At 46.7% G+C, this 12,688-nt stretch overlaps 1 protein-coding gene across 3 annotated transcripts in view; it reads right to left on the reverse strand.

Annotated features, from left to right (window-relative positions):
• Positions 1-12,688, reverse strand: part of SETD1B (SET domain containing 1B, histone lysine methyltransferase) — a 56,218-nt gene that overhangs the window by 8,961 nt on the left and 34,569 nt on the right. For all 3 annotated transcript variants that reach the window (XR_015704098.1, XR_015704099.1, XM_087754667.1), the window contains exons 8-13: positions 9,177-9,347; positions 8,126-8,213; positions 6,998-7,215; positions 6,604-6,748; positions 5,412-5,873; positions 2,045-3,598 (exon numbers count right to left, since the gene is read on the reverse strand). Coding sequence is in view for 1 of the 3 variants with exons in the window: in XM_087754667.1 (XP_087610793.1) it covers positions 2,045-3,598; positions 5,412-5,873; positions 6,604-6,748; positions 6,998-7,215; positions 8,126-8,213; positions 9,177-9,347 (2,638 nt within the window). In the remaining 2 variants the exon portion in view is untranslated. The remainder of the gene's footprint in view (positions 1-2,044; positions 3,599-5,411; positions 5,874-6,603; positions 6,749-6,997; positions 7,216-8,125; positions 8,214-9,176; positions 9,348-12,688) is intronic.

Below are 12,688 nucleotides of genomic sequence, written 5' to 3' on the forward strand. Positions count from 1 at the left end.
TTCTCTGTTTTGAGTGACACGCTTTTGTTCTACCTCCAGAAACTCCCTGCAGCCACCCCAAGCCCTGAAGACACCGCACTGATCTCTCACAGCAGCAGTCATCCCCACCGACTAGGGCTAGAAGCAGCACAGATTGGCAAGAGACACTCCTCAGCCCAAAGGGCTTGGAGTGAGACGCTGCTCTCATCAGCCTCGGTAAATCAGCTCCTTCAGACCCTGATGGGGAGGGTAAGACCCTGCGCAGATGTTTCAAACCCCACTGTCCTGATCAGTCAAGAAACCCCGCCGCTGGCCTGGCAAGGACTCACTGCATTGAGCAGGTGAAGGCACCTTCAGGTCTTTGGCTTCTGGAAGGACAGTGGAGCTGTACTACTGGCAGGTCACCCCAAAAACACAGCCATGAAGCCTATGACGATTGAGAGCTACCCAAAAATGTTCTCTGTGAGTCATAACATATCCTTAACACCAGAAAATTGAAGCAGAGGAACCATAAAAAGCAAGAAGTGATGGCCTTGAAATCAGAGTGCTGAGGTGTGAGCTTGCTGCAAAGCAGGTGAACCCTGCAGGTACTTTCACACCCATCGTGCAGTGTAGCACAGGATGAACAAGGCAAGGGGCTGCAGATGATTTTTACATGGTTTAAAAAGTGACTGTAAATTTGCTGTTACAATAATTCTTATCAACAGGGAAACAGATTTCAAATACTTCCACTATGTAAACTGCCAAATGCAAACACATTTAAGCGCATGGTCACAGGCAAGCCCTACCCTCAGCCATCCCGTTCTGCCTTTCGCTGGCTGTGGTCCCTCACCACTGCGGGCCCAATTACTCCTGCCTTGAAATTGGTTTGGTTTTGGAACTGCTTGCCCAAACGGGGCAGACACAGATTGAGAATTACTGGGGATGATGCATTTCATCATCCTTTTAGAATATTTCCTTTAAACAATTAAATAAATCTATTTCAAGACTATTGCGCTGGTATGAAAAGGTAGAAAATTGTAAATTTAATCTTATACATTGCCCTTTGAGATGCAGAGAAAGAAAGGATAAAAATGCACAGCTCAGCACTGAGCTCCACCTGCTTTTTCTTAGTATCATGTCACTGACTATTTTAAGTGGTTTAGGCTTTTTTGCTTTTACTTTTATATCTTGCAGGGAGTAAGGAATGAGATTTTAACTCCACACAATCTCTAGCAACCCATGAGGTGGTGCATTTGTCTTCTTTAACACATAAATCCAAATATCCTTCCTAAAAACATTACTAGAGAGTTCTTAGGTTATGAGAACAGCCTTTTAGGCTCCGTTCTGGAGATCACTACTGGTGGCTGTACACGTGTGGAGCCTTACTCTGAGACAGGTTGTGTCCCCCAAAAACGCTTGCAAAGATTCAAAGCTACAGCCTGTGCTGCTGATTACCAGATCACGGGCAGGGAGGGAGGGGATGGGGCCAGACTCTGCCCCACCAGCACCAGCCAGTGCTAGGCACGCTCCTCGCTGCAGCCCTAGCGGTACTTTCCCCCATCCAGCCTGGGGCCGTGTCTGTCCCTGATGTGCCGCTTAGAAACCATTGCTTTTATTAGTATTTCAAACTCAAAGCAAGTTAAAGCTGCTAGCACCACTAACTCATCATTTTGGGCACAGATGGTGAGATTATTTTTACAGCAAGTTTTAGTCCCAAGTTAAAGCCCTGTATGTGCAGACTAGAAATTCTACAGGCAAGCTGAAAAAAAAGTCTGGTTTAAATGCAGACAGAAGCTTCTCAAACTAGCATGGAAATCTCCCCAGAAGAGGTGCATACAGATTTTCCCTGCAGTCCTCGATTGACAATGCAGCAAGAACAGCCACTTCTGCAGTATTTTTGTATTGCAGCTTCAGGGAATAAAACAGTCTACAATTCCCTGCTGATATAAGCAATTACTATTCTAGTAAGCAAATGCTTTTTCCACCAACAAACTTAGACTTCTACATTTTACGTCCTACACAATCACCATCTAGTGCATCTTGCATGTGTTGTGCAACACAGAGCGCCAGTGAGAAAGGATATAAGGATGGAATACCCACAGGGTGTCATTGAGCCAGTCCATACCATTGTCCTGCTGTAACAAGCGGTCATATGTGATACACATGAATCTGATATCTTCCTCATCTATGCCTCCGTTCCAAATATCATACAAAATGGTCATCTCCTCAAACTCGGAGCGTGGCCTGAACTGAGGTCGGGGTGGGGAATACTCAGGGGAAGGAATCACTGGGAGATCCTCAGGTGTCTTTTTCTGCCTTCTCCACTGCCTTTTAGGTTTCACGTGAGCTTCTTCTTCCTTGAAGTCTTCATTCCACTGGTTCTCCAGTTCCTTAAATGGCAGTTTCTCTGCAACTGTCTCAGCTGCTATTTTCTCGTGGAAACCGTCATTCCTGAAGTCCAGGGTGACGGCTTCAGGGTCTTTCAGTCCATAGAAAGCATCAGGATGTCCACTCAACAGCTCTTTGCCCACAGCACTTTCCACCAAGGCCACAGGCACAGGAGGAGGTTCTATGGTTTTGCCCGAGTACACATCCAACGAGAGGACAGAAGGTGGTGACCGTTTTGGCCGACCTGGCCTCCTTTTGGGAAGAACAGAAGGTGGTGGTGGGGGAGGAAGAATAGAAGCACCAGTGGGTACTTCTGGTGAGAGCAAAAGAGATTTTACTTCTGCCTTGCATTCCTCAATGGGCATTCTTCCATCCCCATGCATGCAGGGCAGGGCTGCTACAGGTATTGGCTCATCAGGTGGCAAACCCATGTCCGTGTGGAAATCTGCTTGTGGGGGGCTGGCAAAGGGGATAGGGGAAGGAACACTGTTCATACTGATCATAAGGGAAGCACCAAGAGGCTCTTTAAAGGGTTTCTCATCTAGCTCATCCTCTGACTGTTTCTTGCCAGACAGAAGGCAAGGAATGGTAGCACCAGCCTCTGGGAAAGTAGGTGTGAAATTGAAATCTCTCCCAGGAGTCCGAGGAATGCCGCTGTTAATTCCAGGAGACTGGGATGGGTAGGAAAAGGGGCTCCCTGGGACTTGAGGAGAACTGAGGGTCAAGCTGCTTCCCGTAAGGGGAGCATCGCTTCCTGGCGTGGCTGGAACAGTGTCCGTGCTCTGTGACTTCGCAAGGGGGTGTGAAGACTTGGCCAAAATGTCCCGCCCAGGAGTCCTAGGAATCTCCTCTTCCACGGATGTTTTGGTCACCATTAATTGTTCGGGGAACTTTTCTGGAGGGACTAAAGATTCTTCTTTACCAGGAGTCAATGGTAAGGGAACCATGGAGGATGGCACCTTGTGGACTGGAAGCAAAAGAGTATCAGTCTCTGAATGGATCATCACCTCCCGTCCAGGCGTGCGAGGCAGCCGGTCGTCCTCCTCCGCTGCCAAGGGCAGTTTTGTTTTAAGACGAGCTTCTAAGCTGCTGTCATCAGACTTGCTAAAGAAGCTGCTTTTGTTGGGCAGAGGTTCTCCAAAAACTCCCACTGGAGTCGAGAGACAGAGTGCCTCCTCCTCATTTTGAGACTCAGGCTTTGGACCTTCCTGTACCTCTGGCTCCAGCATGGCAGCAGATTCGGACTCTTCTGAAAGGGGGAAAAGAGAGGAGAATCAGGAGCTTTGCTTCCACTCGGTTACTCGCCACTTGCCAGTAAAGGCATGTTTAAGATGCCGCAATTACAGAACAGCACAATTCCACTGGGAGGCTTTAAAAACTTCAATGCTTTACATTTTGGAGGCACAGAGTGTGGAGTAATTAGACGCTACCACAGACATCCCTAATGGACCATTAAAAAAATGCACTATTAATTTGAGGATTAGCTACGACACAGGCCAGAACGAAGGTTTTCTGCCTTCAAAACCCCTGACCACCTTTTGTAAAGACATAAAAAGAATTAGTGGATTGTGGGGTGAGGGCTTTGGAGGAGAGCTGTCAGAGCCCCGAGCTATCAGCTTTTCTAATGTGGGAAGGTAAACTAATTGCAAGGCCAAGAAGCACCCTCAGCTCTCCAAGGAGGGAGCCGTGAAGGGAGGAGCGTAACACTCTTGAACAACACATGAAGGAAACGGGAAGCCCTTGTAATGAATGAGGAGGCACTCAGATGGTATCAATGAGGCAATTTATATGCTGCTCTCTCTGCAGCAGGCTCATTTGTCTGGAGTTTATTTACCTCCTTAGGGCCAGGGCCAAAAGAAATCAACAGTGAATCTCGTTAGGCAGCTCAAAATAACATTTTCAAGTGGGAGAGCAAAAGGAGGTGAAAATGCCTGGACAATTGGAAGGGAAGCGTTCCCCATTTGTGCTGAATGAACCGAAGTGTCACTGGAGAAGGGTCTGATCCCTGTAACTCCTGTACAACCAGGGTGGGCTGCACAAGAAGCAAGCTGCAGTTTGAGCTTATTCCCACAGTTTACCTGTAAATCTCATTCCACATGTCAACGTGCCCAAATGCAGGTCTCCCCAGATTTATGTCCTTTCTGGACACCAACCTGTTATAGAAAGGATCTGTGCAAAACAGTTTCTTCTTTGCCCTGCCCAGTTTAACATTGCCTCTTTACAGCTTTCAGATTTTATGGCAGCCAAGGAGCGACAGCCTGTGCAGGGACTGGATTTCCAGCTCTCCAAGTGGCAAAATACTGCCCGGTCCTCAGACGCCAGTCCTGTCCAAGGCTCACACTACAGGCCACACTAGATGTGCTCTCCTTGCTGGCTCCAGTTTTTAACTTTTTAATTCCCCCCTAGCTGCAGAATTTGTCAACCTTTATGCATCTCACTCCTGTTTTAGTAAAAGGTTTCTAATTTCCTTGGGTTAAACACAACTCTGTATTGAATGAAGACAATTTCCTTCTTCCAGAAAACCAGGGAGTATCACTCATTTGAAAAGACTAAGTAAAAAAAACCCACAAATAATAATATCAGGAACCAGATATAATTCTGAGACTCCACTCATATGCCCCATATAGCTTCCCAGTCACATACTGCTTCGGTATTAAAACAAAAAAGAACCAGTAGTGACTCATTAAGCACAGATTCCTGTTCTGTTTTAGCAGCCATGGCTTTTCTATCTTGAGCTTCAGCCACCACACCATCCAATCAATCACCCTGAGATGATGACAACTGTTCAGTTCCTGTAGGACACTAACTAAATGGGCCCAGGATAAGATTCTGGATACAATAACCACAGTATTTTTAGTAGCAGATAGCTTGTGTAGAGCTCCTTGCTAGGAAGGAAAGTTCAGCACAGACCTCTTTCCCTGTACAGATAACCCCTAGCCTAGAGCCAAGACTGGAGGAAGAAAGAAAACAAGGAAAATACAAAACCCATACATATCAGATGCTGTGAGAATACTGTACTTGGAAGTGTGGTAAAAAATGCCAAACCACATGGAAGGGCATACCTGGCCTACAGATGGGAGACAGCGCAAGCTTTGTCTCCTGGTCTCTTTCCATAACCAAGTGTTTCAGTGTTTCAGCAGCAATAGATGCCTCTGGGACTTCACCACATTCACTTTCCCCTGGCTTGATTTCTTCCATGCCTTCATCTTTCACTGCCAAAGCTGGCTCTGTGAGTCCCAAGCCTGTTGCATCCATGTAGTCATCCACAGGATACAGCTCTAAAATAGTCTCCCTCTCATCGTCGGGAAGCTCATGACCAGCAGGTTCATGCTCTGTCTCAGCAACCATGGCTTCTCTGTCTTGATCTTCAGCCACCTCCTCCTCCTCTTCCTCCTCCTCCTCATCTTCATCATCATCGTCCTCATCTTCATCATCTGAGTCTGAACTCGACTCGAATTCAGAGGAGTCCTCACTTTCATCAGATGATTCAACCTCAGCCTTGGAAGACGAGGGACTTGCTACATCTACAAGGAGAACAAATTACCATCAGTTCTGCCTTCTGACTTCGTTACACGATCAGGGTCTACTACAGAAGCAAACATCACTTCCACACTGTTACAGCATGGAAACAGGATCAACAGCAGTGTGGGGGTTTGAAGGAGTTGCCTCCCAATTTATTTATTTTTGCACAGACTTATAAAGCACATATTTGGATGCTTACAACCATGCAACAGGCAGTTCTGTGAGCAGCAGAGCTAGCGCTGCCTGGCACCCTGCTCACGTGGGTCTCTTGGTGGATTGCCTCTTTACTGGAGTTGTACTAAGATTTTCTGCTGCCTTCACACACAGCTTTAAAATGGGGAAACTACCACCTTCCTGAGCAGGAACTGATTGATAGGACAGAAAGTTATTAGCAGCTAAATTACCCCTGTTTGAAATGCAGTCCCTTCTCCTCCCAGCCACATAAGTTTCATAAAACAAGCACAAATTTAGCTGGCTTTAAGACCTCTGCCCCTCTGTCAAGTTGGGCTGAGATCATTCAGAGGCTGGAGAGCTATTGCAAAGGGACCCACAGACTGAAGGATCATGGAAGCCTCACAGGTAACAATTAAAAATACCTGTATACATTATCTTGTATAAAGCCGCCCTTCAGTGAAAGAAGGTGCACAAATAAAAAAATCAGCTCACAAGTGCAAAAGGGAGACCGCACCTGACCCAACAGCCACGCTTGCTGCTTCTGCTGGAACTGCTTACCCTCCTCGGAGTCCTGCTCCTCCTCCTTATCACTTGTGTCTATGCCTGTCTCCTCTTCCTCATCATCTTCATCCTCATCATCATCTTCATCCTCATCTTCATCCTCCTCATCATCTTCATCCTCCTCCTCATCCTCCTCTTCCTCCTTTGCAAGAAAGCATTGCCAAAAATGAACAGTGTCTGACTCTGAGACCTGGCTGTCCCTGTAGTAACCACCAGCGACTCTCAGGGACGCTGATCAGAGAACCTGAAGAGGGAATACTCTTACAGAGGTTCTCTTAGGACAGACCCTAATAAAAGCACCCATCTTCTAGAGAAGGTAACTTTGGCATCTGGAATTACTAGGCCCCCTTTTAATGACAGCATTCAAAACCGCAATCACAAACCAACACACCTTGCCAGGTGCTGCTTTCACCAAGCCTCCCTCTTCTTCCGGCTCCTCTTCCTTCTCTGAGGAGGACTCTTCCTCTTTCCCTGACGTCTCATCTCCCTCTTCTCCCTCACTGTCGAGCTCCAGCGGCCGTGCTGGTCGCCGCCTCAGCCCCACTGCTTCTGCGTCCTTCTTTGACAGGTCAGATGTTGTATCGGAAGCATCCCTGTCCCTCTCCGACTCTGGTGAGCAAAAACAAGAAGGAAATTGCCATCAAATGCCTTGCAAAGGAGGGAAAGAGTTGACTACGTAATGGAAACCTTTTCTTTGAGAAGATCAAAGTTAAGAGCAATGTGCCCATGTGGTGTGTGAGTCCCCAGGCTTACAGGGGCTTACTAATTTCACAGTGCAAGTGAGGGCGAGACTGGGTGCAGAGTGTTGAAATGCCAAGGATGGCAAAATGCGGGTGGCCAAAGCTGACAAACTATAGGTAGAGCAGCTAGGAGACATGGCATGACTGAGGTAAGCCAAATTTAATGCCTTTTTGCTTTATTTAAGTGCTTTACGATACCCTGCTTCTGTACTTCGGCTTTGAAACCAGTTGTTAGTCTGAATCAACTTCATGGCACAACTAACCTGAACGCACTTTTTTATGGAAAACAAATGGTATTCGAAGTTTTGTCTTATCTCTACTCTTCCCTGCTTCCAGGACAAAATGTTAAAATACTTTCAAATTATTTTTCTGGCAAATAACTTTGTTTTGCTTTTAAAATTAAATGCAGGGCAAACTGTGTCTTACGTGCTTTCTCCCACAACGTACCCAGTGAGCTGCAAGCATGCCCCTGGAACAGCCCATGAACTCATCTGAGCTCCCTCTACTGGGTGACCAGCTCTGCTTCAGCAGAACTAAAATAGGTTATGAGCTATTCATAAAACGTGGGTCTTAAATTTCCCACCAGTGCATTTAAGATAACTGAATCCAGAGTAGACATCTCCCAGCTGATCAGACTTTTGTGAGAAGCAGGGTTTTGGCTCAGATCCTTGACTCTGTGTCTAACTGTAAGTGAGCACACTGCTGCGAAGTTTAAAAGAATTCAGCTTGCATGTGGTTTGCATCTGCTCTTGTGTTTCAAACAAATGTGCTTTGCAAACCTTCATCTTCATCATCGACAGAAGTAGAAGGCCGGATTCTTTTCTGATCTCCTGCTGAGGCAGCTTCAGGTGGCTCCTTTCTTTTCACCTGAACAAAAGACACCATTAGCATTTCTAAACGTTTAGAAACAGCAGAAATCAACTTCTTAAGCAAATTGCTACTGCTTTACTTTGCCACGGTGACTTACACCCAGAAACCAAGGGCCACTTCCCCAGCTCTTGATCCCTTTATTTGCTTGCAAACAGAATTTCACTGTGAATGAAATTCTATCCTTTCAATTTGCATCAAAACACTCTGGGTACCAGCATGGTGCATGTCATCACCAGGTACTTTGAAGATGACAGAGAAAACTCTTGACAAAGGCACGTGTCTGAGACGTAGCAGAACAGAAAGAGAGCCCGAGCCTATGACATCTTAAGGAACCTCAAAGTAAGTTTTATTCTAAATGAAGACTGCAGAATCTCTCATCCCAAACCTTTACTTGCACCTTCTGTGCATTCAAAATCCTAATTTCAGGGAAGTCCTCTACCCCCCCCCCCCATTTTTTTTTAAGATACTTTTCATTTTTTATGCAAATGCTCTTTAAAATAGGTGACTCTATGCTTGCAAGTCTGATTCTGTAAACTCACATGAGGCAGAGAACACTTTTAACCAAACTTCAGGTGAGACTCAGCTGCCAAACTGCAAGACATTCTAAGCAAAGAAATAACTGTGTAAAGCACTATGAGCATAAGCATGTATTTTTACAATCATGCTGAAATGCTGTGTCCTAAACACAGGCAAATGTCCCATTTACCTTGCAGAGCAGGGAGATCCTTTACAGACAATTCACACAAGTGGTAGATGAAAAGCTATGGCTGGGAAAGAGGATCCTTGCTCTTACAATGTACTGGTGGGTTACAAGTGACACTGTTTGAAGCAACCCAGTAAGTGAACACAGCGTGGTTAACCAGCCTGTAGGGCTTTGGGGCACAAACCTAGAGAGGTCTGTCCTCCTAATGCTCCTTTAGGGAATGTTAGCATAATGAAGAAAGGTCTTTGTGGTTTTACCTTGAAGGATGGCAGCCGGATGGCCCCTCGTAACCCAATGCCCAAGCCGATTCCCTCATATCCCAGGCCTTCTCCTTTGTTCCAGTTCTCCAAAAGACAAGATGTGATTCGATCCTTCGGCTTTGGTTTTTCCTCCAGTTCTCCTCCAGACTTCACTGGAGTGAGAGACGCCTGCAACAGAGAAAGCACACTTGAGAGGGAAAGTTTCCTGGGGAGCCCACAAACTCTGGAAACCATTTAGACAGTCGAGGTTTGTGAAATACCACTGCCTTGCCCAGGCATCAGTTTCTCTGAATGCAAGGGCATTTAAAGATGAACGATATGACCACACACACTTGAAAGAGAGAAGGTGCAGGAGCTCTTCTTGATAACAAGACCTTTCCATCTCTGAGAAGCCTTCTCCCCTTTGCATTTTAATAAGTTATTTACTCTGCCCAGGGCACTAAAACTGCTGGAGACGAACCTGCTGGCAACTCCCAGAGCAGTGGCTTGGCATAGGACACCAAATGATGTTGCATTTGGAGCCATCACGCTGTCAGGTGGCAGAGTAGACACTCTTGCTTTCTTCACTGAGTGTTTCAAAACACGATCTCAATTTCCTTCACATGCAGCTTAACACGGGCCAAAGTACTTCACAAGAGAGGACAAGGGAAATTAACAGACCCATTAGCCCCCATAGCTCATTTCAGGTCTCCCCAGTCCTGGTGAGGGGACCACAGTGACCTTCAGCACAGCCAGAATCCAATACAGATGCTAAAAGCAAAGACCGTAAAAAGGACAGATGAAAGGGGAAGAAAAGGCACAAATACGAATCCAGGACTCGAAGCCTGAGGGAACACATTCCTCCACCCAGGCAGGAGCTACCTAGTGCCAAGGAGCAGCTACTGTATAAGTGCCCTGAACTCTGAAGGGAAGCTATGGAGCTGGGATACACCACCATCCTCATACACCACCCCCCCTGAACTCCCAAACACCACAGGAGCCTATCTGGTCTGGTCACAGCTGCGTGAGAAATAGAGCTGCACGTATACCTCTTACAAATAACTCAAGCATGCTTTAGGCAAGTTAGCCTAACACTGCGTTATCTACCTTCATTTGCTAACCCACGTAACTGAAAGCAACTTCAGACCTTCTAGTTGGGAAGACTTTTCTTCTTTTTAGTGTAAGGCACAGTAGAGTCAGGCAAAAATCGCACCCACCCCCTGCCCCATGTTCACTTAGCAACCACAGCCCAAGTCCAGAAAAACTGTCAGAAGACTCCAGTCCTGGGAAACAGGAAAATCAAGATATTTAGGTGGAACACCTAAAGGTCTAAAAAACTTGGTAACTAGGCACGCAGCCTCATCTCTGCTCAGCCACGACAAACCCCTTTTCGCCAGAGCTGAGGTGTGAAGGAAGAGCAGGAGTTCAAACCTCCGCAGCTGTGGAGAGGCAGATGAGCAGGGGAGAGCGTCACGCACGGTGGCATGCCACGCTCTTCTTGAGCAAAGGGCACCGGAGGTGACGTTCACTCCCATCAGCCAGCGGCATAACACCGTCTAAAGATTGGTTTCTCTTACAGACATTAACAGAGCTAATTTGCTGAAGCTGGCTGTAATCACCAAAGAGGAAGCGTAAGCTCAGCTCTCCTGCTAATAAGGGACAAGACTAATGGGAATATCAAGCAGAGAATCCAGGCAGCAGCACTCCGTGGCCAGGGATGGCTGGTTATTCCTGGCACTCTGCTTAACGCATCTTACTCAGGCTTTCAAACCTACACCCATCACTAGATTCGGGAACAGGGAAGAGTTTTCTGCTAGCTCAGGTGGACAAAGTCCATGATATGTGCTGCCTTCTCTAGCAACATGCTCCTTAGCAGCTTTCACCCCATACATTTTCCATCCCGCCTGACCTAGGACACCAGCTTTACCCTTGAGCTTTCCCACCTTTTACCTATGGCACGATACTTGGGCAGCTGCCCAAGTTGACTCCTTTGATGGAATATAGCAGCCAAAAAACGGAGAGAAAAGAGAGAAACTGAGGCACAGGTGACAAGTGTGTTGCCTTCTAAGGTTCAGGGGCTGCCAGAAGCATTGTGTACATGATATTTGCTGTACTACTAAACTTGAACATTGTCGGTCAGTCAGGGGAAAAAAGAAACCTACGAGGCTTCCTGCTTTTATACTTGCGTAAGGTCAGGGAGATAGCAGACCTGCAAAGCCTCTGACCAAAGAGGGACACAACTACTGTAGGACTTGGCATATGGTGGAGCTCATGCGCTTCCAAGATGAGCTTTGATCTCCCCTGTGAAATAACAGGAGGGCTGGTGCAGCTGACGGTCCAAGGATAGGAGATATTAAAAGATATTATCTCTCCCTACAAATCTGCCTCCTTTATTTCTAAAGAAAAAGAGATGTAAACAAGCACATATGCGGTCTTATTTATACTTCCAAACCTCTGAAAATAATAGAGTTTCTTTCACTACTGTCAATCAGTACAGAAAAACATGAGGAGCTCCAATTAAAACTGTTAGGAGGGAGGAAATGAGGATGCAGAGCCTGTTTTGGAGGGTCATTTCAGCTCAAACAGTGCCTGGAGGTCTTGGTCCATTCTAGAAAAACCAGTGTGATGGCAAAGTACGTGGGGAACTGACATCCAGCTGCCACCAAGGAGCCCAAATGGCCCATCCTCAGGTGTGCAAAAAGACAGCAGCAATAGGAAGGTACAGTTTAAGCTGAATACTCGTATTTTGTTTTCCTTTGGCAAAAGCAGGCAGCTTATGACTGAGAAGGAATCCTGTCCTGCACCAATGTCAGGGGGTGCCCAGGCCTAGCAGAAAGGAGGCTCTGAATTCTGTGTGATTTTTCTGCACGCAACAGTAACACATGGCCTGGCAGAAACTTCTCCAGGCGGTGCCCTGAAGCAGCAATGGTTCTGGCATTTCTGTTCCTGGACAGAAAGCACAAGTGTTTTTCCATGCAGCAATTTCATATTTTCAATTAGACTGCTCACATCCAACATAACCTGTGGCAAGGACTGGGGCAAGCTGCTGCAGTACAGTCAGCTTTCCTTCCCAAAGTGGGTTGCAAATTCCAGGTGAGGGAGGAACATGCTAAATCCAACCATAGTTCAGGATATAAAACAGCCCGAGCAGCCACTGAAGACCTGCCTCGACTTGCTTCTGCTACTTCACTGCGGATGTCTGGTTTAAAACAATTTCTTGGGTACTGCAGTTGCTGCTTTTCCAAGTGCTTGCTGGATCTGTTTCTCTCACTGCCCTGGAAACTCAGGGGCCTTCTCCAAAATTGTCAGCACACGCTCACTGGTAGGAGGCAGAAGCTCTGAGCATTAGTCAGGAGGAGAGGGACCGGATTTTTCGCCGCATGTCACGCCAGGCAGCTCTAAGCCAGAGCAAATTACACTGTCATAAAACAGCTGTTAAGCAGCAGCATTACCAATCTCTCTGGAAGGCCAAGGAGCTCTCCCAGGCGCTAGAGTTAACACGCAACTGGCTTACAAAAGCAGGTGGTGAC

This window comes from Nipponia nippon, unplaced genomic scaffold (genome assembly GCF_047370975.1).
Source record: "Nipponia nippon isolate SJK-2023a ecotype South Korea unplaced genomic scaffold, ASM4737097v1 scaffold_18, whole genome shotgun sequence".
Classification (NCBI taxonomy): domain Eukaryota; kingdom Metazoa; phylum Chordata; class Aves; order Pelecaniformes; family Threskiornithidae; genus Nipponia; species Nipponia nippon.